The 27,759-nt window shown below is 54.0% G+C and overlaps 10 protein-coding genes across 10 annotated transcripts; 5 read left to right on the top strand and 5 right to left on the bottom strand.

Moving 5' to 3' along the window:
- Positions 1 to 987: 987 nt before the first annotated feature.
- VTN31DRAFT_3400 (uncharacterized protein) lies at positions 988 to 1,767 on the top strand (the record flags this gene model as incomplete). The annotated part of the gene is made up of 1 exon (XM_069403676.1): positions 988 to 1,767. One exon carries the CDS (start codon positions 988 to 990, stop codon positions 1,765 to 1,767), a length of 780 nt encoding a protein of 259 aa, XP_069262833.1.
- Positions 1,768 to 2,293: 526 nt separating this feature from the next.
- VTN31DRAFT_3399 (uncharacterized protein) lies at positions 2,294 to 3,096 on the top strand (the record flags this gene model as incomplete). Its single annotated transcript, XM_069403673.1, has 4 exons — positions 2,294 to 2,320; positions 2,379 to 2,464; positions 2,526 to 2,919; positions 3,004 to 3,096. The coding sequence occupies 4 exons, from the start codon at positions 2,294 to 2,296 to the stop codon at positions 3,094 to 3,096; spliced, it is 600 nt and encodes a 199-aa protein (XP_069262832.1).
- Positions 3,097 to 5,052: 1,956 nt separating this feature from the next.
- On the bottom strand, positions 5,053 to 7,200 carry VTN31DRAFT_3398 (uncharacterized protein; the record flags this gene model as incomplete). Its single annotated transcript, XM_069403672.1, has 1 exon — positions 5,053 to 7,200. The coding sequence occupies one exon, from the start codon at positions 7,198 to 7,200 to the stop codon at positions 5,053 to 5,055; it is 2,148 nt and encodes a 715-aa protein (XP_069262831.1).
- Positions 7,201 to 10,459: 3,259 nt separating this feature from the next.
- VTN31DRAFT_3397 (uncharacterized protein) lies at positions 10,460 to 12,622 on the top strand (the record flags this gene model as incomplete). The annotated part of the gene is made up of 5 exons (XM_069403671.1): positions 10,460 to 10,561; positions 10,625 to 10,755; positions 10,827 to 12,294; positions 12,352 to 12,463; positions 12,618 to 12,622. 5 exons carry the CDS (start codon positions 10,460 to 10,462, stop codon positions 12,620 to 12,622), a joined length of 1,818 nt encoding a protein of 605 aa, XP_069262830.1.
- A 773-nt stretch (positions 12,623 to 13,395) lies between these two features.
- Positions 13,396 to 15,789, top strand: VTN31DRAFT_3396 (uncharacterized protein; the record flags this gene model as incomplete). Its single annotated transcript, XM_069403670.1, has 3 exons — positions 13,396 to 14,197; positions 14,259 to 14,705; positions 14,762 to 15,789. 3 exons carry the CDS (start codon positions 13,396 to 13,398, stop codon positions 15,787 to 15,789), a joined length of 2,277 nt encoding a protein of 758 aa, XP_069262829.1.
- A 1,094-nt stretch (positions 15,790 to 16,883) lies between these two features.
- On the top strand, positions 16,884 to 17,762 carry VTN31DRAFT_3395 (uncharacterized protein; the record flags this gene model as incomplete). Its single annotated transcript, XM_069403669.1, has 1 exon — positions 16,884 to 17,762. The coding sequence occupies one exon, from the start codon at positions 16,884 to 16,886 to the stop codon at positions 17,760 to 17,762; it is 879 nt and encodes a 292-aa protein (XP_069262828.1).
- Positions 17,763 to 18,110: 348 nt separating this feature from the next.
- Positions 18,111 to 20,287, bottom strand: VTN31DRAFT_3394 (uncharacterized protein; the record flags this gene model as incomplete). The annotated part of the gene is made up of 2 exons (XM_069403668.1): positions 18,111 to 19,961; positions 20,027 to 20,287. 2 exons carry the CDS (start codon positions 20,285 to 20,287, stop codon positions 18,111 to 18,113), a joined length of 2,112 nt encoding a protein of 703 aa, XP_069262827.1.
- A 1,425-nt stretch (positions 20,288 to 21,712) lies between these two features.
- Positions 21,713 to 23,465, bottom strand: VTN31DRAFT_3393 (uncharacterized protein; the record flags this gene model as incomplete). Its single annotated transcript, XM_069403667.1, has 3 exons — positions 21,713 to 21,997; positions 22,056 to 23,078; positions 23,142 to 23,465. The coding sequence occupies 3 exons, from the start codon at positions 23,463 to 23,465 to the stop codon at positions 21,713 to 21,715; spliced, it is 1,632 nt and encodes a 543-aa protein (XP_069262826.1).
- Positions 23,466 to 24,782: 1,317 nt separating this feature from the next.
- On the bottom strand, positions 24,783 to 25,448 carry VTN31DRAFT_3392 (uncharacterized protein; the record flags this gene model as incomplete). Its single annotated transcript, XM_069403666.1, has 1 exon — positions 24,783 to 25,448. One exon carries the CDS (start codon positions 25,446 to 25,448, stop codon positions 24,783 to 24,785), a length of 666 nt encoding a protein of 221 aa, XP_069262825.1.
- A 562-nt stretch (positions 25,449 to 26,010) lies between these two features.
- Positions 26,011 to 26,523, bottom strand: VTN31DRAFT_3391 (uncharacterized protein; the record flags this gene model as incomplete). Its single annotated transcript, XM_069403665.1, has 2 exons — positions 26,011 to 26,340; positions 26,470 to 26,523. The coding sequence occupies 2 exons, from the start codon at positions 26,521 to 26,523 to the stop codon at positions 26,011 to 26,013; spliced, it is 384 nt and encodes a 127-aa protein (XP_069262824.1).
- Positions 26,524 to 27,759: the final 1,236 nt, after the last annotated feature.

Here is a 27,759-nt window from a genome sequence, read left to right as displayed (position 1 = left end):
TCAGACAAAAGATGAGAACTACTGTATGGAGTACTATGTATTACTCGTGTGATCCGTCGAGTGGGCATGATCGGGCCAGACGGAATCCAAACTCTGTCCGCGTCCAAGTACTCGCAACATAAGCGCCCCAGGCTCCTCTGAGTTCTTCAACACTCCTGGAACTCTCCAAGGGAGAGAAACTCGCGGTGTGTAACTTTATTGTAGTCATCAATTTAGCATAGTCGGATGCAGTGTACGGACAAGGCAGGCAATCAATTGTGTTTAATATATGCGTCTGCCCAGCGGAAGAAACGATCGCTTTGCGTCTGCGGATAACCGAATAGAAGTGCCAAGATTAGTATCAAGTCCTCAATATGAATGGATTGATCTGTTTCTGAAGTCCAACTTGGATACAGAAGTAGCATCTCTCAAAGTCACAGGTGCTGAAAAGTGCAGTGTCAGCTGTGAAGTTTATCCGTGAGGATCTCCTTCGCTGTCTCGATTGAGAACTGAAGGAAGCTGGACGCAAACAGGGAAGGCTCTGTCCATCCTGGCCGACGCGAAGTGCAGGCAAAGTTGACAACTGTGCTCGCCGTAGAAAAAGGTACAGGGACATCCTTCTGCCCGCCTTTCTATACTCTACGACCCTTGTCGTATTGATTCTTGGAAGCCAGGGCCAGCACAGGGGCCGAGGCCAAAGACAACGCCTTCATCCAAGTCATGTGACTCTAGCAAGCTACATAATCTAACTAACCGAATAAGGAATCTATATTAGGTAATCATGTACTCCGTTTTCCTGTTCACCAGTCACCATTGCGGTCCGGTCACCAGCGAACGAAAGGCTCTACAATCCACCCGTTCCTGAGTTCTGAATCGAATCTTGTCAACCAAATCTAACGTCCTCGAGCCTTGCGAGTACAGCTATTGATCGAGATACCGTTAGCAAAGACGTATAGCCCGATCAGCCTAATCAGCGCGCCTACAAAAATCCTTCGTTGAATCAGCGCAATGGCTGCCGACGTGCAGCAAATGGTTGATCAATTCCTCTCCGCCGACCCAGCAAAGAAGACGGAATACAACTTTTCCTTCATCCCGTATCTACGGAAAAATTTCGGGTTTGGACTCGCCGAAGATGTACCCGTCTGCAAGGCATACAAAGAAGGCCACTGCCCACTGGGCCCAACCTGCCCCGAGCGACATCCGACCCCCGCGCGAGTGACGACCATGTCGACGAATGCGTCCGGGATTGCCCCTTCCGTGACACACGGGTCATTAGTGTGCAAGCATTTCCTCAAGGGTCTGTGCAAGAAAGGGTTCAAGTGCGAGTATCTGCACGAGTACAATCTGCGGCGCATGCCGGATTGTCAGTCGTACCTGCGCACCGGGTACTGCCCCAACGGCGACGACTGCCTATATCATCACGTCCGGGACGAGGCGCGCCGGCCGCGCTGTGAACACTACGATCGAGGTTTCTGCCCCCTGGGACCGATTTGCGCCAAGCGCCATGTTCGCGAGCGTCTGTGCCCCTTCTACCTTGCCGGTTTCTGTCCTGATGGGAAGGCTTGTCAGCACGGTGCCCACCCGCGCTGGCCGGAGAACCTTCCCAAGCCCCAGGTGCGCCTGGAGAAGTCCACACAGGCCGATGTCGATCGGCCACGCGCTGTGAGCCGCGAAGAGCAGGAGCGGGATGAAGAGCGTGAGCGCGAGTGGAGAGCAGGGCGTGGTCGTGGGGGTTATATGCGGTATCGAGGCGCGAGGGGTGGCAGGGCAAGCGTGGTTCGCCAATAACTGCGTTATTATGAATACAGGTTTCTGCTTGAATGTTGATGTCTGCTTGTACTAGAGTTATGATGATACCCAGTTGGACTTGAATGCAGTCATACGAGACTTTTTTTTTCTTTTTTTTTTTTTTTTATTTTTGTTCTCAAAATCTGACATCTGCCCAGTCAAGCAATATAGGTACTCCGTAGATTGATTAGTAGTATGACAGAAGCAATATTATCGAATCCAAAAGAATCCGTTCCTGACTATCTTCGCCTTGTCTGATGCAGGGTCGAACGTAAAATTGAAGAAACTTGCTACCGGATTGGGACTAACGCGATAACTGGTTGGCTGCTTTAGCACAGTGGGAAGGACCTTCTGGGCTTCCGGCAAGCAGCAAGTGCATTTGTCATCCTTTGGTAATCAACCTGGCCGCCCTGGCCACCTTGACCAGAAGAACCCCACTCCGAGGATAGTATTAAAGAGACCTTCAGAATGACGGACGCAGAGCTCATGGAATTGACTTCTCCAACCATTGCAAACCGTCGTCAAAATGTCCAAGAAGATTGCCATTGTCTTTGTACGTTGTCTTGAACCTGCCTTTTTACTGCAATTGCTGGACTAACCAAGCTCGGCAGTACTCGATGTACGGCCACATCGCCGAGTTGGCCGAGGCCGAGAAGAGGGGCGTCGAGGCCGCCGGTGGTCAGGCTGATCTTTACCAGTAAGTCAAACCACTTCCATGGGCTGAGGGAGGGTCAAATTCGCTGACTGGCACGCACCAGGATCCCCGAGACACTCTCGGACGAGGTTCTGCAGAAGTTGCAAGCCCCTCCCAAGGGCAACTACCCCATCGCTACACCCGAGACACTCCTCGAATATGACGCCATCCTGTTTGGCATCCCCACCCGGTACGGCAACTTCCCGGCCCAGTGGAAGGCCTTCTGGGACCAGACGGGCGGCATCTGGGCCCGGGGTGGCTACTGGGGCAAGAAGGCCGGTATCTTCTTCTCGACCGGCAGCCTGGGCGGTGGTCAGGAATCGACCGCCATGAACGCCATGAGCACTCTGGCTCACCATGGCATCACCTTCATTCCTCTCGGCTACAAGCACACTTTTGCCCAGCTGGGCAACGTCCAGGAGGTGCATGGTGGTAGCCCATGGGGTGCTGGTACTATTGTACGTTTCTTTTTTTTTTTTTTTTTTTTCTTTTTCTCATTCAGGGACGAGAAAGGTGGACTTGAGCTAACAGAACAAAACTAGGCCGCCCCCGATGGTAGCCGCAGACCCAGCAAGCTGGAGCTGGAGGTCGCCGAGATTCAGGGCAAGACCTTCTATGAGCGGGTTACCGCGTGACTCCATGGTCCCAACAACGGATCTGAGTCGACGCCTGCTGCCACGGAATCTGTGGCAGCGAAGCAAAAGGAAGAGAAACCGGAGGAACCGGCCAAGAAGGACAAGGAGGGGCCATGTGGTTTGCCAGTAAAGTGCAACATTATGTAGGTCGCAGCTACTGTATGAACGATACCCTCTTTGTGTCTATAAACTGTAGGCCTAATATACATTATTGAGTTAAGCTTTTCCCGATCTTAAGAAATATACTCGGTTTACTGATTGAAATGTCACCAATTTGTTCCATTTCAACGATCAGGATGTGTTCGATGCATGATGGCGCCATGGATTTTGGCCGGCACTGCGTAGAACGGCCACTCATAATGATTGGAGCTTCAGCCAGCTTAGTTAACCTAATCTTTACTTAGGGACCTTCAGCAAGCTCAGACGATGAGTAATGACAAACAGCGATGATGTATGGTCATGAAACTTAACCAAACCTAAGAACACGTGATGAGTCAATTCACGTGTCTAACTTTCTTTGTCAACAACGCGCTTTTTCCTACTCAACAACCAGGGGACAAGAACAAAACATGCAAGCGCCGTAGCCAAAAACGTCCTTTGCAAATCGATGATTGGGATGATTTCGTCGCGTTGATCCGCAATTGGAACAGACCAGTAATTAGTTAGAGAGAATTTGCCCAAATCACATTTCATTGGGCACGCTGCTAATGGTTTGCAGGGTCAAGATGATGAAGTCCTAAATGTAAGCTACACGCTCAGCTTGGATGCTCTCCCTGTAAGATTGGTACCTACAGGATCAACGAAGTAGACAGATCGAGCACGAATGGAGTTTTCGTGGGCTATGGAGAAAATACCACAAAGCAATTCCGCATTTATGCCCCAGACTTGGGATATATCATCAGAGCGAGTATTGTCAAGTTTGATGAATCAGTTCGAGGGGGGGATATGGAGCTTAACGTCCCCGTGAAAGCAGGGACGGCAGACCCCACCAAGGAGAGGAGATTGAGAGAGATCGCCCAGTGATGAAGTTCATTGAAGATAAGGGCCCGGAAGGTCTAATACCAACTCTGCCTCAACCGAAAATAAAGCTCAAGAGCGAGCGGAGATACCAGCAGAAGAATCGGGCAAAATATCAACAGAGACGGCAAGGAGATGAAGGAGTCAGCGGCTCAGACGGAAGAAGGATTGCAACCTTCACCCATACCAGAAAGACATGGCACGAAACGAGGCCGAGATGATGAACCGGGAAACAAAACGGCTTGAATTTGCACGCTTCCTCGAGCATCTACACCACGTGTTTACAGCTTCCCTAGACACGATTCAGACAGCAGATACAACAATACCGATACCGAAGACCTATGAATGCTGTCAATCATCCAAAATGGGGGCCCTATTGGAGAAAAGCGATTCATGCTGAAATCCGTCAACTCATCAAAAACAGAACGTTCCGGAATGTGAAACGCTCCAAAAAGATGAACCTGGTCGCGTCAAAATGGGCGTTCGCCATCAAGTATAAACCGGATGGATCGATTGATCGCTTCAAGGCGAGGCTAGTCGCACGAGGTTTCAGTCAAGAGTAGTACATATGGAATCGATTACCACGAAACATTTGCGCCAACGATGCGCGCTGATGCCCTTGGGATCCTGCTTGCCATAATCGCCCTGGAAGACTTGGAAGCGCATCAAGTTGATGTGAACAACGCGTTCACTGAGCCGAAGCTCAAGGTGACAATTTATATGGAGCCTCCACCAGGAGTTGATGTACCAGAAGGGCATGTGTTACAGAGCTTAGTCAAAGTTTGTACGGACTGAAGCAAGCAGCCCGAGACTGGTACGACTTGTGTGCCTCAGTGCTCCGCGAGATGGGTTTTGAACAGCCTCTGTGGGCCAGGAGCACAAGCCAACGCTTTGCCGTAGGGAATGGGCTGGAGTAAACGAGAACCAGAGGAGAGTTTTCTAAAGGCGAAGAGGAGAAGAGTCGGCCAGCAGCCACAGGAAGACGAATACAAACAGAGCAGAAGAGGAAGGAGGGTCTACGACGCACGTGACATTGTGGGTGACCAATGAAAATGGAGAGAATGGCGAGGATTTCATCTCGTGTTGTGCAATAATAATGAAGAGCAAAATAAAGAGAAATAATAAAGAGAAACGAGGGTGGGGCCGCCGCGAAGACTGAGCTCCTCGATCGTGGACGAACCGGTGAACAGACTGCTCCTGGCTTCCCGTCGGGAACCGCTGGCCGTGGAGGCGGGCAGACTCCGAGGACGGACGAAGACGCGAGTCTCCGTCGACCCAAAGGACAGCGTTGCTGCCCTGCGCCGACGTTGGGAGGGCTGAGACTCCTGGGAGGACGCTTGACGGCGGAAGACGAACACCTCCGGATAGACGACATTGGGGAACGCTGCGGCCCTGGTAATCTTCGTGGAGAAGGACCGCCAACCCCGACACATTCGTCGCCCTCGAGAAGGCCACGTAGAGTTGGCCGTAGTTGAACACCGGGCTGCGCAGGTTGATGCCCACACGCGAGAGACTCTGGCCCTGTGCCTTGTCAATGCTCATCGCAAAGCATACGCGCACAGGGAACTGCTTGCGAACGATCTTGTAAGCAGAGTCCTCGGGGCTGCTTATGAGGTCGATCCGGGGGATCAACTCCACATTCCCCTCGAATGGGCCTCCCAGCACGCGGACGCGGAGGAGATGTCGAGAATGGTCGAGGATGATCATCCGCGTGCCATTACACAGGCCATGCCTCACGTTCGGATTCCGCAGAAGCATGACCGGAATGCCTCTCCGAAGGCACAGGACCGCCGGCGGCAGCCCCGACGCCTCGATGGAGCACATGAACTCGTCCGTACAGACGGCCCGCGCTTCCTCGCTCGAAATCTCGTCCTCGTGCAGACGATGAGCCGCGAGATACTCCACGATCGGATCATTCGGATCGTCCGGCATCATGGAGAGGACCGTATCGTTGAGTTCCGCGAGGCTCTCATTCCGGGCGGATAAAATGGCCCGGTCCTTGAACATATCCAATGAGCGCCTTGCGAGGCCCGCCGTCGGATATACCAATTCGCAAAACCCCTGGAGTGTTGCGTAAACGGGTATCTCGGCCGGAATTTTGACGGTGGTCCGCATGTCCTGGTCGTAGGATATCCGCGGCAGCCAGTCTGCAAAAGCGCGGTTCGCAGGATCCCGACCCACGCGCATGTTCTCGGTCAAGGTGAGCTTGCGCAAGGATCTCCAGATGGGGGAGGCCTGCGGGCAAGCACCGTAGATGTCCGCGCGGGAGCCGTTCCTCACCACGGGGAGCGTCTGCGCCCAGTCTCCATCCAGCACCGCCGGTAACCCGCCGAAGAGCGCGTCGACCTGGCGTATGTACCGGAGCGTCCGGTCGACCGCCTCAAAGCAGTAGCGATGCTGCATCGAGACTTCGTCCCAGATGAGCATGTCCGCTTTGCGCAGAAGCTCGGCAGTGTAGGAGTTGGGCGGGATGTGGCACATGGAATCGTCCATCGTCGGGACGGGGATTTTGAAGCGAGAATGGGACGTCTGCCCGCCCGACAGGAGCTGCGCAGCAACACCGATTGACGCCACGCAGATCACAATGAGCCCCTGGCTCCGCAGCCGCGCGCAAAGGGTGCGGTACAAAAACGTCTTCTCGGTGCCACCGGGGCCGTCCAGGTAGAAGTGCGCCCTTTCCTTGTCCATGCGGAAAGCATCCATGATGGCGTCGAACGCGGCCCGCTGGCCGGCGTTGAAACGCGCATAGTTATCATCGGCGATCCTTGTCTCATCGGTTCGGTTGTAGCGCCGCTCGGCGTCCAGCAGCGGATTGCCCTCGATCGGCTCCCGCTCGTGCCGGGGCAACGGCATCCCGAACTGGTCCAGCGTCCGATCCTGTTCCCGCAAGAGCGACCCGATCAAGAAGAGGCCGTAGTCAAGCTCTGGGCGGTCGAGATTCTGCGGGTGCCGGTCCGCTTCCATCTCCTCGACCCGGCGCGGCAAGTCCTCGCAGATCTTGTCGGCATATCTGTCCCACAGCTCCTGGGGCCGAACCGCGCCGTTCAGGAGCTCGGTGACAAACAGACGCTGAAGGGCTTCCGGCATCCTCACTTGCACCGCTTCCGCAAACGCGGCATCCCAGTGGTCATCGTCGATCAACAGGCCCCGCGCCGCGGCCGCCTCTTGGAAGGTGTCGTACAGGACGCCGTCGACCGTCCGCAGGTCCTCAAAGAGGTGGCCCCGGGAACATTTGCCAGGAGGAGCCGCAGGTAATACGTTCCCCCTGAGCCGGGGTCGCCATGAACATGCACCCGATGGTGAACCCTCTCTCGCGCTGCTTCCAGACCTTCTCGGACCGCTGCCACACCTAGTACCGGGGGAAATTCGGGTACAGGATCCTCCGGTTGGGACCGTCGGAATGGGTGCGGTTATATTCAAACCACCCCAGCAGGATGGATGGGGCGTCCTCGATCAACCGCCTCCACTGTTGCAGTGAGACCCCCCTCCGCCAGCCCACCGTTTGCATCCCGGGCAGGTGAAACGGCAGCCGATACACTGCCGGAAACTGGTAGTGCATCGGGAATTCCAGGATCCGCCAGTGTGCAAGGTGCGGGCCGATGTACACGGTTTGCAGGTACTGGGTGATCTCGTCCTTGTCGTCCGTGTTCCGCAACCCCACTGTCGCCTTAGCCGTACCTTTGTGCATGTATTTCATGATGTACTTGATGCACGCGGTCCCGGAGCACACCTGGACGTTGATGTGGGCTCGGTACCGCTTGAGAAGGCACGGAGCATACGACGCGACCCAGGTGTCATCGAACACGTGGCCGGCGCGACGAACCCGGTACCTGCACCGGCGGCGATAGAGCGGGTACCCGCTCTTTTCGTTGACCACCGTCTCCTGCCGGGGTTCCTGGGGGAACCGGAAACGGCAGCGTTCCCATCAGCCCTCCTTCCTCATGCACGGCTTGCCGCTCGCGGGGCCTTGCGGCCCATGCAGCATGTGGCGGGTCACACCCTAACCCTTCAGTATGACGCTGTTAACGCATTTGTAAACGCGTTTCTCGATCGAGATATCTACATGCGAATGCCACCGGGATACAGACGACCAGGTCGAGTTTTAAAGCTCCGGAAAGCGCTCTATGAACTCCGATGTTCCCCTCTCCTGTGGCAACGAACACTCAGCGAAAAGCTCAAGTCGTTGGGCTTCAAACAGATTCCGCAAGAACCATGCATCTTCGTGCGCGGTACAATTGTCATCTTCTTCTACGTCGATGATATCGTCGTTGCATTTCGGAGACATCAGCGACGAGAAGCACTCGGAATCATGGATCAGATCAGGGAATCGTACGAGTTATCTGGAGGAGACCCGCTACAATGGTTCCTCGGCATCGAGGTTCTTCGAGATCGAAATAACCGCAAGATCTGGTTATCCCAGACGGCATACATCGACAAGATAGCACAACTAACGACTCGTGTCCGGATGGCCACCACCCCATGAGCAAGGACGAGTTACACCCTTACACCGGAATAGCCACGGAGGGGAGTGTACGGCTATACCAAAGGAAGATTGGCTCCCTCTCGTACATTGCTGTGATGACTCGCCCGGACATAGCTTTCGCAGTGTCCAAGCTGTCAAGATACATGACAAAACCGGGACCAGAACACCACAAAGCCGTTGATCGAGTCATCCATTACCTGGTGTACACAAGGAACCACGGCCTGCAACGTCGGGGGGGGGGGGGGGGGGAAGACACACTGGTGGTTGCAAGTGACGCATCGTTTGCTGACGATTCCCACGATCGCAAGAGCAGCCAAGCCTACGCATTAAAGCTTTTTGGAGGGCTGATTGGGTGGAGAGCGAACCAGCAGAATACTGTGACTACCTCGACGACCGAGGCCGAGCTACTTGCTCTCTCTCAAGCAGCCAAAGAAGGGATGTTCGTGACGCGAATGATTAAGGAGCTCGGAGGGTAGCACCTCGCGCTGCCGATGTGGGAAGCCGGGAGGATGGTGGCGGTCGCCGCTTTATTCTCCAGCCACTCAGCGGCCATCGCATCATCGTCGATCTCATTCAGGTGCGGGAGGAGGTCCATGGTACCCTGCCAGTGGGCGACCCGGAATTGCTGCTGATTCTACCGCAACCACCTCAGCTCCTCCAGCTCGATCGTGGACCACACATGGACCAAGAGCTGCTGGAACAGGCGGGACGCATGGTGCACGGGGTTCCAGTAACATCAACCCAGCTTCACGAGCGGATACGGGAAGCGGCACCTGAGTGGTGTAAGCTGCTCAATGCCTTGATACAGCCCAAGCACCGCCACCAGGAAGTTCGACAAGCGAAGCCGGGCAAAATTCTCAATATGGTTTCATCTATCGCCTACGCCTACGCACCCGGAAAGTGAGACAATCTTCCGGTTCTTCTAGGTGTATATCTCCACTCGATGGGGCTGAAACGTCGGACTCTTGAGTGTATTGGCTGGCCTGGGTCTCACGCCTTCGTATAGATCTCTAGTGCGAAGGCGAAAGGAGCTGGCTGATAATTGGAGAGAGAGCCACAGAGATACAGCTCTATTACCAACGTGAGTGTAGGGTGAGTACAAGGCCGTCTGATGACTCCAGCGAGGATTAATCAGATTCCACGGCGATGATGTCTTCTTCATCGATCGCCGCGAGGATCGAGTCGGCAAACTGCGCTCCAGTCGTTTGCGGTTCACATACGGGGTCAGGGCCTGACAGGGAAGTCTCTGGATCTGTCGCTGTCTTGCTGATATGACGGGCCCAGGACTTGTTAGTGTTCAACAGCATGAAGGATCGCCCGTTTGGCTTCTGTATGCGAATCCACCAGAGGTCGGGGTTCCTCATATTGCGTTCGGACCCAGACGACATCGCCAACTCGACGGAAACTTTGTACAAAGTGGTAGCCTACTAAGTGAATCACCTGGTAAAGGAAAAGGAGAGAGAGGACAAAAAAGAAGGGAGAAAGAGCAAAGTCGGTGGGGATCAGGACCGTGCGCGAGGGCTGTAACCCTAAGTGGTTAAGTACTCCGTAACAGGTAACTACCCTATGTCACGTGAAAACTACCGAGTGATATTCTCTGGCCGTGGTTTGGTCAGAAAATACAGTCAAAATATCGACATAGGAAATCGTAACTGTCACTAAAGTTTCAGCCTATGGTTAAAACTATGACGATAGAGCTTCTGGTGCCTGTAAGTACCGCAGTAAATGACCTCCAGCAACTTCAATTCAGACTCTCCTACCTCGGCCAGTTTCTTTCAATATCTCTTGGATGGATTGGTAGTAACTTCCTTGTCTTATTGTCTAATCCAGTGCTCTTTTGAGCTCGCTTTCCGTTCCGCCAATATGGCGCCCGCGCGATCAATCATCCTCCGCTTCGAGAGCCGGAATGGCCAGTTTCGACTCAACGTGAGCCCAACGGACCTCTTCCCGTCCTTAGAGCCAAAGGTTTGTTCAAGCTTGGTGTCATCCTATATGATTTCGCTCTGTTAACGTGAGCGTTTCGGGAAGATCCTCGAGCACCTGCCTCCCGAAACCGACCCCACCTCTATCGTGCTGTCGAATCGACCCATCGGCGCTGGGGGCCAGGAGCGAGCGTTGAATACCCTGCAGGGAATTTCGTTAGAACGCGTTGGATTGTCGTACGTGGTGCTATTCCGTAATTTGGTTTCGGTGTCCGATTGTCTGACATGAGAATGAATACCAAACCTAGACACGGTGACAAGTTATTCGTCGGGTATAAGGAGAAGACAGCTCCGAATGGCAAGGCTGATGCGCCATCGGCTCCCTCGCAAGATAGTCCACGGCGACTCAATGGGGCCGCCGTGCCCCAGCGCGAGTCCTCTGCTCGATCCCAAGCGCCCATGCCACAGTCCGCAACGATCAAGAATCCATGGGAGGTCGTGGAACAGTCGCCGTTAGATGATTATCTAGATAAAAAGGACGGCAAGATCTATCGTGGGCGCGATAAAATGTGTCGGCATGGCCCCAAGGGCATGTGTGATTATTGCATGCCTCTGGAGCCTTACTCCCCAGACTACATGAAAGAGAAGAACATCAAACACCTGTCGTTCCATGCGTATCTTCGAAAGATCAACACGTCCACCAACAAGCCCGAGCTCAAGAGCTCCTACATGCCGCCGCTCAGCGAGCCGTACTACCGAGTCAAACCGGATTGCCCCTCTGGGCATCCTCCATGGCCGGACGGAATTTGCACCAAATGCCAGCCCAGCGCAATCACGCTTCAACTGCAGGAGTTTCGAATGGTGGATCACGTTGAGTTTGCTTCGCCAGACTTGATCAACGGACTGCTTGACTTTTGGCGAAAATCTGGCGCCCAACGATTAGGCTACCTTTATGGTACCTACGAAGAGTACACTGAAGTGCCATTGGGTATCAAAGCAGTTGTGCAGGCGATCTACGAGCCGCCACAGGTGAACGAGGTTGACGGCATCACCCTCCAGGAATGGGAGAACGAAAAGGAGATCGATGAAGTCGCCCGGTTATGCGGCCTACAAAAGGTTGGCGTCATCTTCACCGACCTGCTCGATGCGGGAAAAGGAGACGGAAGCGTCATTTGCAAGCGACACATTGACTCGTATTATCTGTCTTCTCTGGAGATTGTGTATGCCTCACGACTACAGGCTCGTTATCCAAAGGCGACCAAGTGGAGCGAGACTGGGAAATTCGGCTCCAACTTTGTGACTTGCGTGCTGAGTGGCGATGAAAATGGTGCCATCACGGTCAGTGCCTATCAAGCCTCCAACGCCGCAGTTGAAATGGTCAAAGCAGATATTGTGGAGCCTTCGGCGGACCCGGCTGTCATGCTCGTGCAATCCGCGGACGACGAGGATCCCAGTAGCAAAGCACGATACATTCCTGACGTCTTTTACCGCCGGATCAACGAGTACGGTGCCAATGTGCTGGAGAACGCGAAACCAAGCTTTCCCGTTGAGTATCTGTTGGTGACATTGACGCATGGGTTCCCAACCGACAGCAGCGCAGCAGTGTTCACCGACAGCAACTTCCCGATCGAGAACCGAGAGGCGATTGGAGAGGGTCAGGAGTTGCGCGACGTAGCCAGGAAACTGGTGTCGCACGGTGACCCGAGCAAAGCGATCCGGGCTGTCTCGGACTTCCACCTCCTGTGCTTTCTCCATTCCTTGGGGATGTTCAACAAGGTGAGTGTCGAGCCTAACAACGTTATCTTCCATGACTAATTAACCCAATCTTTTCAGGACGAGGAAGCGCTTCTTGCTCGTGTCGCAACGACCCATGATCCCGCGGAAGGCGCGCAACTGTTGAATACCCCTGGCTGGGCGACCCTGGTGACGATCCTTCAGGAGAGCGGTGAGCGGCCCCCCAAGCGTCCCTGGCAACCCATTGCCGAGGAGCCTTCTTCCCGTTTTGCATCGTTTGCGCAGAGGCATCAAAACCTCACCCCAAGATCTAAGTCACCCAAATCCGACACGGAACGTCTTGCTAAGAGGTTCAAGGGAACTAGCATAGAGTGAATCGGTTCCCGGACTCGTTTGCTTGACATGATCCGTACCCTCTCGTCCCCTGAAGCCCTCCCTTTCCCCTCGAAGACCACGCGCGACCCATGTTCTTCGCCCCCCTTTCCTCGAGCGTGTATTGCATCGGAGCTATGCACACTGTGATCGGGTACGATGGGTTCGTCGAGGAGATTCGAAGCCGGTGCAGGTCGGACCAGGCTCATGACCATCACGAGGTTCGAGATTGTAGCTAGATTGCATGACGGCAATATTACTCCTACGACTAATATTTACGGCTCATATAATACACGGTACTCTGACCCTCAGTGTCCGGGTCTCATGCTCTCACGGGAGAGCGAGAGCCCTAAACACTGTGTACATTGCCGTCGAGGAGTACTACTCTGGATTGAGGATGGCCCTGCCGACTACGTCGCCATCATACCCTCGGGAGGTCCCGGGGTGATCTCGAGTAATCTCGGACAGCGCCCTGTGGCGTTAAACAGTCACACACTCTCTCGCCTAGTATTAGCTTTGATGAAGTCAGAACAGTCAGACCACACTGCAATTCATCAGTTGCGGTCATATCCGCCGTAGCTTGGATCGATTACATAATCCAGGAAGGCAGCTCCGAGCGGGGAGCATATTACATAATCCGCACGGGGGATGGATGACGAATTGACGATAAGCGGGGAGATAACGCAGCTCGCCCCAACGGCCAGACTTGGACGATGAGGGCGCGTTCCTTAAACTAGACAAGCCTCGTTGTTGTTGCCCGGGAAAGAGACCATGCGGTCGACGGTTCCAGACGTCCTGCCCGCCTCTCCACGAAAGTCTTCGTTCTCCAGCAACCCGTCGTCGTCAGTTCCGCCGCGGACCGATGATCGTCAGCCTCCAGGGCCAACCACTTTCTTCCTAGCTCGGGAACCGCCGCCGCAGCAGCAGTCGAGCGACGTGATAGATATTGCGGCATCGTTCTCGGATGATATCTCGTTGTCTCGGGAAAGCACTGCCAGCACGATGTTCGGTGTGCAGAGTCTCGAGGAAACCGTCAGCCAGATCGACAGTATCAGCCCCAGCGCCGAGGAGGACGAACCATCGTTATCGGACGATGCATCGAAGGTGAACAACACCAATGATGTTAGCGATACGAGGGAATCTGGCTCTCCCGCGAAGCGACGATCCACGATCAAACCCGCTGATCTCCTGCAAGAATTTTCATCGTTCCCGCATAAAGGTCCCCGACGGCCCCTTTCGCGCAGCACCAGTCCGTCTCCTTGCTCGCTCACGCCGCTGCTGATGGGGGCGTCGTCGGAGGAACCGTTGTCGTTGCCGAGCAGTCCGAAGTCAACGTCGACGAGATCGTTGAAGCCGTTGGACGACGCTTCTCTGTTGGATGAGACGAACAGCCAGGCTGTCACGTCCGGTGTCCCTTCCGGTGGTGAGGAGGATTCCGCGGAGCTGGTGGAGAAGCTGCGGGGGAGTCCGTCGCAGCTCATCATGCCGAGTATTCGGATGCCGAGTCGGCGGCCATTCACATGTCGGGGGAAGAGTATTGGTCGATTTAAGATTATGGTGACCGGGGCGAGGGGTAGGCTTTTTTTTCCCCCGCGTTTCATCAGATACGGGGACACGGCTGATGATGGTTCTAGGATCCGGAAAGTCGTCTTTGATCAGGTCTATTGTGCAGCTCTGCAAGGATATTGTCCATGTGGATTCCGTTGAGCAGCCGCAGAGCTCGACAAACGGGCGCAGGCGATCGAGGACGACCGCGAGATCTGGCGTGACATTATCTGAGATCTATGCCAGCACGAAGCCGTATCCTCCATGGTGGTCGGATCTGGAGGACTCGCGAGTCCTGCGGCGGAGAAGAAAGAGCACCAACGACGTTGTGCTCGAGAGGAATCTATGCTTTGTAGATGGTAGCTCAGGGTCGACGGTCAGTCGAGACGGGGAGACCCGTGCAATGATCCATTACATGAAGCAGCAGCTGTCTCGCGCGATCGCGGCAGTGGGCACAGCCAGTATGGATCTACGAAATATGCTTGGCGGCAATGGGGGTTCACAAGTGGACGCTGTGCTGTATCTGATGTCAGAAGGTAAGTTCTGAACATCCTATTGCGGTAGTACGCATTTGTCTCACGCGACTCTGTAGATTCGCTTCCCACCGACATGGAGTGCATGCGGGAGCTATCGCGAGTCAGCAACGTAATACCCCTGATAGCCAAAGCGGACCTTTTGTCTGCGGATCAGATCGCGGCGTTGAAGTCCCGATTCCAAACACATGTGGAGAACGGTGACGTACAACCATTCTTATTCGGGGCCGGAACCGCCAACGACGAAGTAACCCCACCGTTCGCGGTATCATCCGCGCGGGCCGACGACGATGACAACATGGACGCCAGCGTCTTGATGAGTCCGGACTATGAGCCGCCGCTGATCGAGTCGGAGCTGAGCGCGCTGGTCGAGCGGCTATTTGATCCGGACAGTATTACGTGGCTGCGGCATTCGGCCGCGAAGAAGCTGATCCAGGCCGCCTCCAACTCTACCGCCTATCCCGACCCATCCCCTTCCTCCTCTCCGATCCTGCACGTCGTATCGTCCTATCCAATGAGCGGCTCGACAAGCTGCAGCTACACTTCGGCTCGCCTCGCGGACTACACGCAGCGCGAGGAACAGCGCGCACATGCACAACTCGCCAAATGGGCCGCGGATTTGCAACGTAGTTTGCGCAACGAGCGCGAGCGCTACCTTCAGCAAAACCAACAACCCTCCGCTCACACACAAACAGCATTGATAACCACCATTGAGAGAAACCCCCAAACAGGCAACATCCTCATCCACCGCTCCGCTAATCCCCCGTCCTGGAAACATCACTACTATCCCATCCCCACACCACACGACCCCCTTGGCCTGATCCAGTGGAACGACGACCTGCGGCGACGTAGCTGGTTCATCGTACAGGTTGTCGGCAGCGTCGGGGTTGTCGGTGGCCTTGCGCTGTGGCTAGCGCGGGCGTGGGGTTGGTTCCATCAGCATTACCATTTCTCGGCTTCTTACTCCTCTTGCTCGGCGGAAGAGTGGTCATCATCGTGGTGGAAGCTAGGGGTATTAGATTGGGGGGCTAGTGCTAGCAGTGGCTGTGGGTGTTGCGCGTCCGGTTTCGCTCTTTCTGCGCGGTAATATACGATCTCTTCTCTGTCTGGTACGACAGTATTTTTATTTTAGATAACTAGTCGATCGTTACTTATTTATGACTTCTCTTGCTTTATTATTATTAATCAATTAGTTTTTTTTTCCACAAGGAATCTGCCGTGTCTATCGGCACTTGAATGTCATTGATCAATCTCAGGCTACTTCCGGGGAATCTGGAAGAGCACATGAGGCTGAGCCCTTGGTTGAGCAGGTTTTACTTACTACGAGTAACTGTATTCGAGGGGGTCCTGCCGTCCCCTCAGGATGATACCATTCAAGCATTATTAATTCAAACTGCATTCGTACTCTATGTCGTCATTCGTGTTCCGCAGGCAAATTACATGTAGTACTGTATGTGATTAGGGCTCGGCGCTGTCTGTGAGGGTGGAGATGAATGAAGCTTAAATCTGGGCTAGGGTTGGAGTTCTCCGTGCTCGAAGCTCAATGGATCCATTATTGTCACAAGCTTCAAACTGTCAAAGCGCCATGACCACACAACTTTAGGTTATGGTAGAACTCAAAATAAGCTTCATGATGACCGAAAATGGAAATACAGAAAGAAGTACTTCAGAGTGGACTCGCATAAGTACTTATGCTGCCCCCCCTCCCCACCGTTGAAGTTAGTCTACTTGCAGATTCCCTGTTCAAACTGAAGCTCTAAGCTATGGTACCTAGACTGTAGTACTACTTCACTCTGATTTGTAATATGAATTGCTTGGTAATGAAGCATGACCAGTTGGATGCTCGATTTCGCAGTGGGTGATGATGGAGTCAAATTAAATTAGTAAGGATATCATAGAAGTAGGTACTAATATAATAAATATATAATGGTGACAAGAGTGTCAATCGCCCTAGCTAGAAATTACATACTACTTACGCAACGGAAATGCCAGGAAACAAAGCCCTAATCTACAGAAGCGTACCCGACCGGCCTGCCCATTCCGGGCAAGGACCTCGTCATTGAACAGGCCGACTATGACCCCAGTAGCGCCGTCCTACCCGAAGAAGAAGAAGAAGAAGAAGAAGGTGGCCTCGTCCTCCAAAACCTCTACGGCAGCTTGGACCCTTACTACCGCCTGCAAATGGTAGACCCGGAGGCGGCCGACTTTGTCGTTCCACCCCTCCCGCTCAACAAGCCCGTCATCGGCCTCCACATCGCCAAGGTGCTGCAATCCCACCACAACCCGGACTTCCAGCCCGGCGACCTGGTGACCGGCTACTTCCCATTCCAGGAAGTCCATGTGATACCAAACCGGGATATCCCGGAGCGGAAGGTGTATCGTCTCAAGAATCCCCATGGTCTTGATCTTCGTCACTACCTGGGAATCCTGGGCCACACGGGCATGACGGCATACTCATCACTGCGGGAGATCTGCCGGTCCAAACCCGGAGAGACCATCTTCGTCTCCGCGGCCAGCGGCGCAGTCGGGCAAGCCGTCGGTGTCTTTGCCAAACATGAGGGACTCAAAGTCCTCGGCAGCGTCGGCTCCGACGCGAAGCTGGACTACATCCTCCACGAGCTCGGCTTCGACGGCGGGTTCAACTACAAGCGGGAAAAACCCGGGGATGCCCTGAAGCGGCTCGCACCGGAGGGGATCGATATCTATTACGAGAACGTCGGCGGCGAGCATCTTGAGGCGGCGCTCCTGGCCATGAGACCGTACGGAAGGATCGCCGTGAGTGGCATGATCTCGCAGTACAATAAGCCCTACGGCCAGTATGCCCCGCTCCGCAACATCTGGGAGATTATGCCGAGCAGATTGACGATGACGGGGTTTGTGGCGACGGAACCGCAGTTCCAGGCGTATAGGGAGGAGCATCAGGAGCGGGTTCAGCAGTGGTTGAAGGAAGTTTCCGTCAAGGAGAAGCTCTGGGAGGTGCAGGGGATTGAGAATGCGGCGGAGGGGTTTGTCGCTCTGTTCACCGGTGAGACTTTTGGTAAGGCGGTGTTGAAGTACTAGAGTAGAGAGGTTAGGGACATGCATGATCCATGAAGGGTTGAGCTTACCAATCGACTCAAGTACCTAACTTAGGTCAATGACCCCTGGAAGGACAGATACTTAGGAGAATCAAGGGCATTTACTACCCTGTCATCGACAGTAAAATCATCGTGGCAGAAAGGCTACACATGACTGTTCGTCCTAGAATATCAAATGGTAGATTCACTCCAGCGAAGAATACGATGGTATCAAGCAACTCTTTGATTGAACGCCCAAAGTCTCATTTCTAAACAACACTTTTTTGATCCACGAAACCAGAACGATTACAAAAATTCATAGCTCGTAACATCAGAAACCCTTTTGATTTGTTTAGTCAACCTCCTCCATGGCGCTCTCGCCCGTGGCCTCGGCCGGCGCAGCCTCGGCCGGCGCGGCGGACTCGCCAGACTCCTCCTCCTCAACATTGAGGCCGAGGGAGACCAGCTTGTGGATGCGCTCGGCGAAACTGGCAGGCTCCTCAATGGTGAAGCCCGAGACCAGCAGCGAGGTCTCGAAGAGCAGCTGGGTGATGGACTTGACGGTGCGGTCGTTCTCGCCGTCGGCCTCGACCTTCTTCTTGAGCTCGCGGATGATGGGCGACTTGGGCGAAATCTCAAAGGTCTTCTTGGAGGCCATGTAGGCGCTCATCGACGTGTCACGCAGCGCCTGCGCCTTCATGATACGCTCCATGTTGGCCGACCAGCCGAACTGGCCAGTGCGGATGGCGCATGGCGAGCCGTGCAGCTTGTGCGACACCTGCACCTTCTCAACCTTGTCGCCGAGGATGTTCTTGAGCGACTTGGCCAGGTTCTCAAACTCCTTCTCCTCGCGCTCACGCTCCTTCTTCTCCTCCTCGGTCTCCTCGAGCTCGAAGTCCTTGGTGATATCCACCAGCTTCTTGCCGTCAAACTCCTTGAGCTGCGTGAAGGCGTACTCGTCGATCGGGTCCACCAGGAACAGGACCTCAAAGTCCTTGCGCTTCAGGGTGTCCAGGAATGGCGAGCGCGAGACCGCCTTGAGCGACTCACCCGTGATGTAGTAGATCTGCTTCTGGTGCTCCTTCATGCGCGTCACGTAGTCGGTCAGCGAGGTCATCTCGTCACCGGACTTGGTCGAGTTGAAGCGCAGCAGCTTGGCCAGCGTCTGGCGGTTCTGCGCATCCTCGTGGATACCCAGCTTGATGTTCTTGCTGAACGCGCTGTAGAACTTGTCGAACTGCTCGCGATCCTCGGCGATCTCGTTGAACAGCTCCAGCGTCTTCTTGACGATGTTCTTCTTGATGACCTTCATGATCTTGTTCTGCTGCAGGGTCTCACGCGACAGGTTGAGCGGCAGGTCCTCGGAGTCGACCACACCCTTGATGAAGCCCAGCCACTCCGGAATGAGGTCCGTGGCATCGTCGGTGATGAACACGCGGCGCACGTACAGCTTGATGTTGTTCTTGGCGCGCTTGGTCTCGAAGAGGTCGAAGGGCGCGCGCTTGGGCACGAACAGGATGGCACGGAACTCGAGCTGACCCTCGACGGAGAAGTGCTTGACCGCCAGGTGGTCCTCCCAGTCGTTCGACAGCGACTTGTAGAAGGAGGCGTATTCCTCCTGCGTGATGTCGGCCGGGTTGCGGGTCCAGATGGGCTTGGTCTTGTTCAGCTCCTCCTCCTCGACCTTGGATTCCTTGATCTTCTTGGTCTTCTTCTTCTTCTCCTTGTTCTCCTCCTCCTCATCCACCTCCTCAATCTTGGCCTTCTTGTCCTCGCCCTCCTCGGCGGCCTTCTCCTCGGCGTCCTCGTCGGGCACTTCCTTCTCGGTCTCCTTCGTGACGTGCAGGTAGATCGGGTAGGAGATGAACTCGGAGTGCTTCTTGACGATCTCCTTGATCCGGCTCTCGTTCAGGTAGTCGGTCTGCTCATCCTTGAGGTGCAGGATCAGCTTGGTGCCACGGCCCAGCGGCTCGCCGTCGGTATCGGCCTTGATGGTGAAGGTGCCGCCGGCACTCGACTCCCAGATGTACTGGTCATCATCATTGTGCTTGGAGACGACGGTGACCTTGTCAGCGACCAGGTAGGCCGAGTAGAAACCGACACCGAACTGGCCAATCATGGAAATATCGGCGCCAGCCGACAGGGCCTCCATGAACTGCTTGGTACCGGAGCGAGCAATGGTGCCAAGGTTGTTGATCAGATCCTGCGCGGTCGTCAGTCCGCTATCCGCCCAACTCAACCGACTCAGCCTTGTGAAAGAGTACTTACCGCCTTGGTCATACCAATACCAGTGTCCCGGATGGTGATGGTCTTGTTCTCCTTGTCCGGGATGATATCAATGCGGAGATCCTTGCCCGTGTCCAGCTTGGAGGCATCGGACAGGGCCTCGTAACGGATCTTGTCGAGGGCATCGGAGGCGTTGGAGATCAGCTCTCGCAGGAAGATCTCCTTGTTGGAGTAGACGGTGTTGATGATGAGGGAGAGCAGCTGAGAGATCTCAGCCTGGAACTCGAATGTCTCCGACGACATGGTGGGCGGTCTTCAGAGATCAGCAAGGATGCTGGAAAAAGCTCTGAGAGTCAGTCAAGAGACAAAAGAAAAATTGCAAGAAACTTTGTTCTCGTCGAGTTGCAGCAGAATTTTTAAACTTGCCAAAAGAGGAACGTACAGTTAGGAGGAGGAAGGAACAGGAACAGGAACGGCGGATGAGGAAGGCACACAGGGACAGAGACTCTGAGCAAGAGGAAAGAGCGATGGAAGAGAAAGATTCCCGCTGGAAGGAGAAAGAGCAGAGGATTTATTTCAGGTGAAAGAAGCAGAGAGCTTCGATGATTTCTCTTCTCAGCAGGAGCCACCCGCGAGCTGCTTCTCGCACTTTCCATATGAATTCTTGGCACGCGCTAAACCACCTTGGGGATAGCGCTATTGTGGTTTCCCCGGTGAAGGGCTCTTTGGGAACGCACGGAGCAGGCAGCAGAAGCCGCCAGAAATTCAGAATTCCAGCCGGGCGAGCTGTATGGCCACAGTCGAAGCACCCCGAAGCCTGGGTGGTGGCCGGGGTGAGCTCCTCGAAGTCCGCGTGGGCTCCCAGGTGGCGGGGTACATTGACCTTCACAGTCAAGCTCTGGCGCCAAGCCGCGCATTATCGGTTGCCGCGGCACTTATCGATGTTGACAGTTTTGAACGAGGAGACCGATGGGGTGGGAATGACGAGGCGCCGGCCCCTGGGCCCTGGCCAGCAGACAGGTGGGAAGCGTTCAATTGGGGGAAGCTTCCTGAAAGGCAGACCAGGGTCAGTGTGCTGGTCGTACCCAACGACCTGAGCCGGGGATCAACGGACCAAATCTACGAACACGCAGTGGTGGCAAGGTGAATCGACCAAGATTGGACTTGATTCTGTTGACATTGAGATTCATTGAATACCCGATGTACGGAATAGATCGGAAAGCCTTCGAGAACACTCCGAGTGAGTGTACACCAGGCGTCTAATAGCATCAAAGTACAGGCGTAAGATAATATGGTGTACAACCCCATCCTCTCATGTCAATTCCAGCAGGACCAGAAGAAAAACATCAAAGGATCCCGCATGAACAACCATGGCGACAAAATCAGTCGAGGAAAGACCAAGAAAAAAAAAGTCAACTCGCTATGCTCAAAATGTCATGCAGAAATCATGGTCAGAACAGAAGAAAAGGAAAAGGATATCACGAAAAAAGCGCAAAGGTCGAAAAGGAACCGAACTTTTTTCAAAAGATCCGCTTCCGAAACCTTGAGATGCGAAAATCATCACCAGACAAACACCGTAGTCATGAAAAACCTCAAATCCACAAGTTGACATGGGAAGTGGGAACGTAATACATGAATCGTAGAAAAAAAAATCGATAACAAGACTCATCCCGTCATCGCATAGCATCAAAACTCATGCAAAGCGAGGATCAGATAGGAATGAAAAGTTTACACAGCCTGCGTCTGGCCGCGGTTCTTGGCAGGGAACCCGCCGCGGCCGCGGGGAGCGAAGCCGCCGCGACCAGAATCGCGCTGGAAACCACCGCCACGGCCCTGGCTGCCGGCGCGACCATCACGGCCACGGCCACCACCACGGCCGTAGCCATTGCCAAAGCCACCGGTGCGTACGCGCCGCTCCTCAACGTAGATTTGCTCGGAGCCAATCTGGTGAGGATTGGCAGCAACGGCAGCGTTGTAAGCCGCCTGGTCGGCGAAGTCAACAAATGCGCAGTTCTAACTTCATGTCAGCATCATTCCAATCGTACCGAACTGGACGATGGACAGGACGCACCTTCTGACGATTCACGTCAAAGTACAACAGCTTGCCGAAACGAGACAGGGCGGCCTTCAGCTGCGCTGCGTCGACCTTCTCAGTGACGTTCTTGATGTACGCCGACACCTTCTGCTCATCGCCAGCACGGGGCTGTCTCCGGGCATGGTCGCCGCCAGCCGTCTGCCAACCAGCACTATCAGAAGACTGCTGGCCAGCGGAGGCGGTCTCTGAAGGAGCAGGAGCAGCGGCAGCAGCAGTAGCAGCAGGCGTGGACGCCTGTTCTTGCTGGGGCTGCTGCTGCGACTGCTGCTGAGGCTGTTGTGGCTGCTGTTGAGGTTGCTGCTGGGCCGGAGCCGGAGCCGGAGCCGCTTTCTGCGGAACCGGGGGGACAGCCGCCGGAACAGCGACCTTGGAAGCGACGTTCGCCCAAGTCTTGGGAGCCGGGGGCTTCGCCGGTGGCGCTGGCTCCTTCTCCGCGGGCGGGGCAGCCTCTTTCTGCGGCTCCCCCACGGGAGTGGACTGCGGCGTGCTCGGCTTCTCTGGCTGCAGCTCGGCCGGAGCGGCGGGAGCGGCCGGGTCCACTGGCACGGTCGCCTTCTCGGGCTGCGCCGCCTCACCATTGGCTTGAACGGTGGGCTCGGCAACCTGATCCGGCTTCCCGCGCACCGCTTCCTCGAGCTTCTGGTCAACCTTGCTCGCGGCCTCCTCGGAGGTGACCTGAGCCGGAGTCTCCTCTTTCTGAGCCTCCTGCTCGGGGGCAGCCGCAGGAGCTTCCGGAGCCGGCTGAGTCTGCGGCTCGCCGGAAACGAACTCCTCATCCTCGTCGGCAAGGTATCTGAAGATGTCGTTCAGCACAAAGTAGCCATTTGGCTGCTTTGCAAGAACGAAAGTCTGCGTAAACTTGCGCGAAGGCTGAGATCGGTTGGAGATTTCACCAATGACGGTGACGAGGATGTTCTCATACGACGCTTGCGAGTCCACGTTCAAGACGCGAACCTTGGTGTCGTAAAAGTCGAGTTGTTTGATCTTTTCGGCGATGGCCTGCAGGATACTTATGTCAGCTGGCCGGAATTCCAGGTCAATGAGATTGAAGGATGCACTCACCTTTACACCGACAACCACCGGAACCGATTCTGCCTCATTGCCAAAGACGAACTGAGATGGCCGTGAATAAAACAGGTGAAGCTTTTCGGGGCTGCGGCTCATGGTTGTGTAGTATTGTTCGACAAAGTACCAGCCAACCTCGTCCTTGGGGATCTCATCCTGCTTGTTCTCCTGCGCAGGGGCGGCATTTGTCGTTGTGGATTGAGCGACATGATTATTATAAGAGGCAATATTCATGTGGGCGTGGTTGGGATTGTAAGAGTCGGCTGGATAAGGGTGAGGAGCGGCATAGGTACCGTTAACGGGAGCGGCGGTGTCCGACATGATGGTCGATCGGAGAAAAAAAATGAAGTCTAGAACAGTTTAGAGGTCTATAGAGTGTCTAATCGAGCTGATGCGTGATGCGTTTTTCGGTCGAGAAAACCTGGACCCAATGTGGTCAGCAGATCGTCACAATTCAATGGAGCCGGATGAGACAAGGCTGCCTACCGAAGATGGGGAAGGCCAGCAGAGCTGAACACAAAAAGCTCGTGAAGATGACCGTAAAGGTAAAGAGAGTGCACGAATGGGAGGAAGACAAAGGGCAGATGGAGCGAGCAGAGGGGTATTGCTCTGTGAAAGAACACGGATTCCCAGGAGGACAACTGGAAAGAGACAAGGTAGTTGAAATTGAAATCGCAGCGAGAATCAAGATTGGGAGGAGAGAGGAAGAAGGATGGGTGAAGAGGGGAAATTCGCTGGAGGTGAAAAAGATGGGAAAAATCACAGCAAGAGTTTTTGGACTTTGGTGCGGTTTGGACTTGCGAACTGGACTGAGAAAAGGCGAAGCTGCCTTTTTTTTTTTTTCTGCTAACTAACTACGGAAGTACGGAGTAGTTAGATATTTTAATTGCAATCTCTTTTCTTGTGTTTGGTTGGTTCATGTCTGTGCAAAACTGCAATGAAAATTTCAAACTTCTATCCACTTAGTTATCCACTGAGATTTGACATTGGCCGCCGCCTCTTCCAGTTCCAGGCCAGGGCGGCTCCCTTTGGCTCCCCTTCACTCAATAATTATTTCAGGGCAAGGCTCGCTCGCCGTTGCACCTTACAGTGCTTTTTAACGAGCAACTACCATCAAAGCACTTCTCGATATTTTCTGCAACTTCAAGATCAGAATCCTCAAAGCGCCAGAACGACATCAGCTCATCGTTGCGTATCTCACCTATCCGTGAGAACAGTCCTCCGTATTCAATTCTCCAAGTCCATCCTTAGCCTATTCGTACATAGTACCATCCTTCACTAGTAACATCTGGTTTCTTCATGAGAACTGCACATCGATTTCCAACTCCAGAACTCCAGTCTCCATGTCTCGATGGCTGCTCTGTCTGAAGAAGAGCTCAAGGTCATCAAAGACCATCCCTTGAACCATTCATTGACACCCTCATAGAAGGACTTCGAGAGGCAGACCAAGCTTATTCTTTTGCCAATTCTGCCCAGGGCGCTGAGGACAGATCCGGGCACCTTGGTAGCCTGCTAACGGATCTTCTATTTGCCTTGTCGCGCTCGAGAGTCAATGGCATCGGCTCGAAACCTAAGCGAAGCAGGTCCAATCGTCAGCGTTCGGGCCAGTGGCACAGTGAAGTGACGTACGATGTGGAATCAGTGCGAGGAACCAGTCTGTATGAAACCAATGACGGCGGATACGATAACCGCATTTTTCGCTGTCTCGTCATATTCCCCTCTGGCATCCATCAATATCAGTCGCTCCTGGAATTGTTGGAAACGCTCCGGGATGCAATCAAGGCGCATCAATCTCTCTATATCAAGGGAAACATTCTTCACCGAGATATCTCTGAAAACAACATTATCATCACGGATCGCCACAAGACCGGCCACTCGGGAATGCTGATCGACCTGGATCTTGCCAAGGAACTCGGCAGCGCGCCGAGTGGCGCTCGCTGTCGCACCGGAGCCATGGAGTTCATGGCCATTGAAGTGCTGATTAATCGTGATCACAGCTATCGACACGATCTCGAGTCCTTCCTGTACGTGCTCCTTTAGCAGTGCGGTCGTCGTGGCTGGGAATTTGTGAATCGGGTCAACGAACGGCCGCGAAAGTCGGAGAGCGTGTTCACGGAGTGGTATTGTGGGCCATTTCAAAGAATCGCAACGCGGCCAAATAGACCCCCAAGGGTTCGATGATGTTCTGTTCGAATTTCCACAGGAATTCGAGCGTGTCAAGCCTCTCTGCAAGAAACTCCGGTCGATCCTCTTCCCGCTAAAAGATGGTGCGATATTCACTGGGACGCCAAAGGACCCCAACATTTTGTACGGGCCGATTCTTGAGGCTTTTAATGAGGTAATTAATGAGCTGAATAAAGAAGCATGTGTACCTGGCTGTCTAGAGAGAGAGAAAAAAAAACACTTTTCACGTGTTGAACCCCAGATTGCTGAGCCCCGGATCGATGAAACATGCGTGATTCTAATCAAATGAGAAGCCAGAGAAGCTATGGATAGCACTCCTTGATACAGACGTGCAATGGTGTCTGCTGTCTGTGGGCTCGGTCCAACAAGAATTCAAGGTTTCAAGCCAACTGCTTCCGTGACATGGGACGGCTTGAGTGTGTCAGACAAAATTCTTATCCGAGTGAATCAATTAGTAGCAATGAAGGTATCAGGTAGTTCATCATAGAGCACGGTATCAATAATCCAATCGACATCAACAGATGGAAAACAGCGTAAATCTCTACATGAGAGACATGCCAAAACACCGCCCGATCAGGGTTGCAGACATCCCAAGCCAGCAGAAGACGTGACAACAAAAGCCCATTCCCATTCCATCACAAGTCCAAAGCGGTTTCCCCAGAGTCACGTAATAAAGCGATGTTCATGACTCGGTCTTGACGCTCTTCTTCTCGTTCATCCCGATTGGCTTCCGCATGACGGCATCCTGACTTGTCATTCGGCGCCCCAAGGCGCGTTCGACCTTGGCTCCGAGGGCCAGCTTTTGCCAGTTGTCGGCCTTTTCAGGCGTGGGCACAAATCGTTGCTGGCTCAGGCGCTTGTTCTCCAGGCGTTCGATGGCCTCCGAGTAGGCACGGATCTGGTCCATCCGTGGGTCACCCGCGGGCAGGCTGTTGGTGGTGTGCTCGGACGACGCGAGTGAGGGGGCTCCACTGAGGGTGGATAGACGTTTGGAGGCGCGGTCCGAGTTAATCTAAGGATATGCGGTGTCAGCAAAGTCGTACTCGTCTCTCTCCATGCGAGGATGGATTCAGGGAAAGCCCAGAAAGATGAGGCACAAAAATGACGGCTGGCCAGGGCAGATTCATCGAGAATAACATACCGAGGGAGCCATGATGGGCCGCTCAGAGTCGAAAGATGCAGGACGAGCCGTCATTTTGGAATGCAAAAGGCAGGAGGAGTATTTATGGCTCGGGCAGGGGCGACAATTGGATCCAGCGGGCAAAACGATAGTCCAGGAATCGAAATGCCGATCGTAGGCCTAATATGCGTCCGTCACCGTGCACCGCTGGTTCTGTTCGAAAGGGTTGTCGCAAGAGGAATAGAGGACAGTCTAGACGGAGACGCAGGGAGAGATGTGATGCGTTCAGCTTGAATTTCCCATGCCCAAGCGGATCGACCATCACATTGCGGCGTGTTGAGACTTTTCCCAAAACAGTTAAGCGTCGTAGTGTTCAGCCAATCAGAAGCACATAAGTAAGTAAGTACGGAGTACTCGGTGGTTGGGATTTGGACTAAATCCCGACTCCAACTTGATACGAACTGCCATGGAACTGCAAAGATCAAAAGACCCGTCAAGAGTGCCCACATTCTTTCGATCTAAGTACGAGATTTCTCATGCTGCTCCCGCCCATTCTACACGCCAGGTGAACTGCCATTCTTGGGCCCTGTCGGGAGAGTTGGAAAAAAAAAAAAAACAAATCGACTGAAATGAGCCGGTGGCTTTCAATGCATTTCCCATTTGTCCGTGCGAGTGTACGAAAACGGCTGACTTGACTGTCATTTCTATGGCCAATGAGCTTCAATTGAAACGATGCATGAAAACTCAAAAGTCATGGGATATGCCGGACTCGTCCTAGTTCGCGTACTGCCACGTGCTGCTGGGCTGCAAGGGATAAGAACGCCTCCACCGTTCAGAAGAGGAGGCCACAAAAGCCGAAGCCCCTGCTTCACTTGCCATGTGGCAGGTTATCCGATCGGATGGCGCCATGGAATTCAAAGGTTAATGCGACAAAGACAGTCTAGGAACACGAATGGGACAAAGACCGCACAACAATGAAAGCATTCTTGAAAGCAGCGCTGCATGCGACGACGTAAGGATGAGGTTTTCTGCTGACAGTGGTCGTCCTCTGCTCCAAGATTCGTGGGTAGGCTACGGAGTACGGAGTACCTAAATACCTACAGCCCTATTCATGGGGCGCACGGGTGGCTGACTGGTTGTTGTCCTCGTACATACTACTCTCCCCGCGGACTGACTGGTCACAATGACACGATGATCTGTGCGATGAGTGCCACAATGATCATCGCTTCAGTGTTTCATGGGTGGCCGTTCGAGGTTAACCGGTCCGTTCAGAGAGGCAACAAGCGAAAGCAGATTGGGGCAATTGCCAGA

This window comes from Thermomyces dupontii (genome assembly GCF_041956625.1).
Source record: "Thermomyces dupontii strain NRRL 2155 unplaced genomic scaffold VTN31scaffold_2, whole genome shotgun sequence".
Taxonomy (NCBI): domain Eukaryota; kingdom Fungi; phylum Ascomycota; class Eurotiomycetes; order Eurotiales; family Trichocomaceae; genus Thermomyces; species Thermomyces dupontii.
Note: the sequence above shows the minus strand (reverse complement) of the source record. Positions and strands in the feature narration are given on the sequence as shown.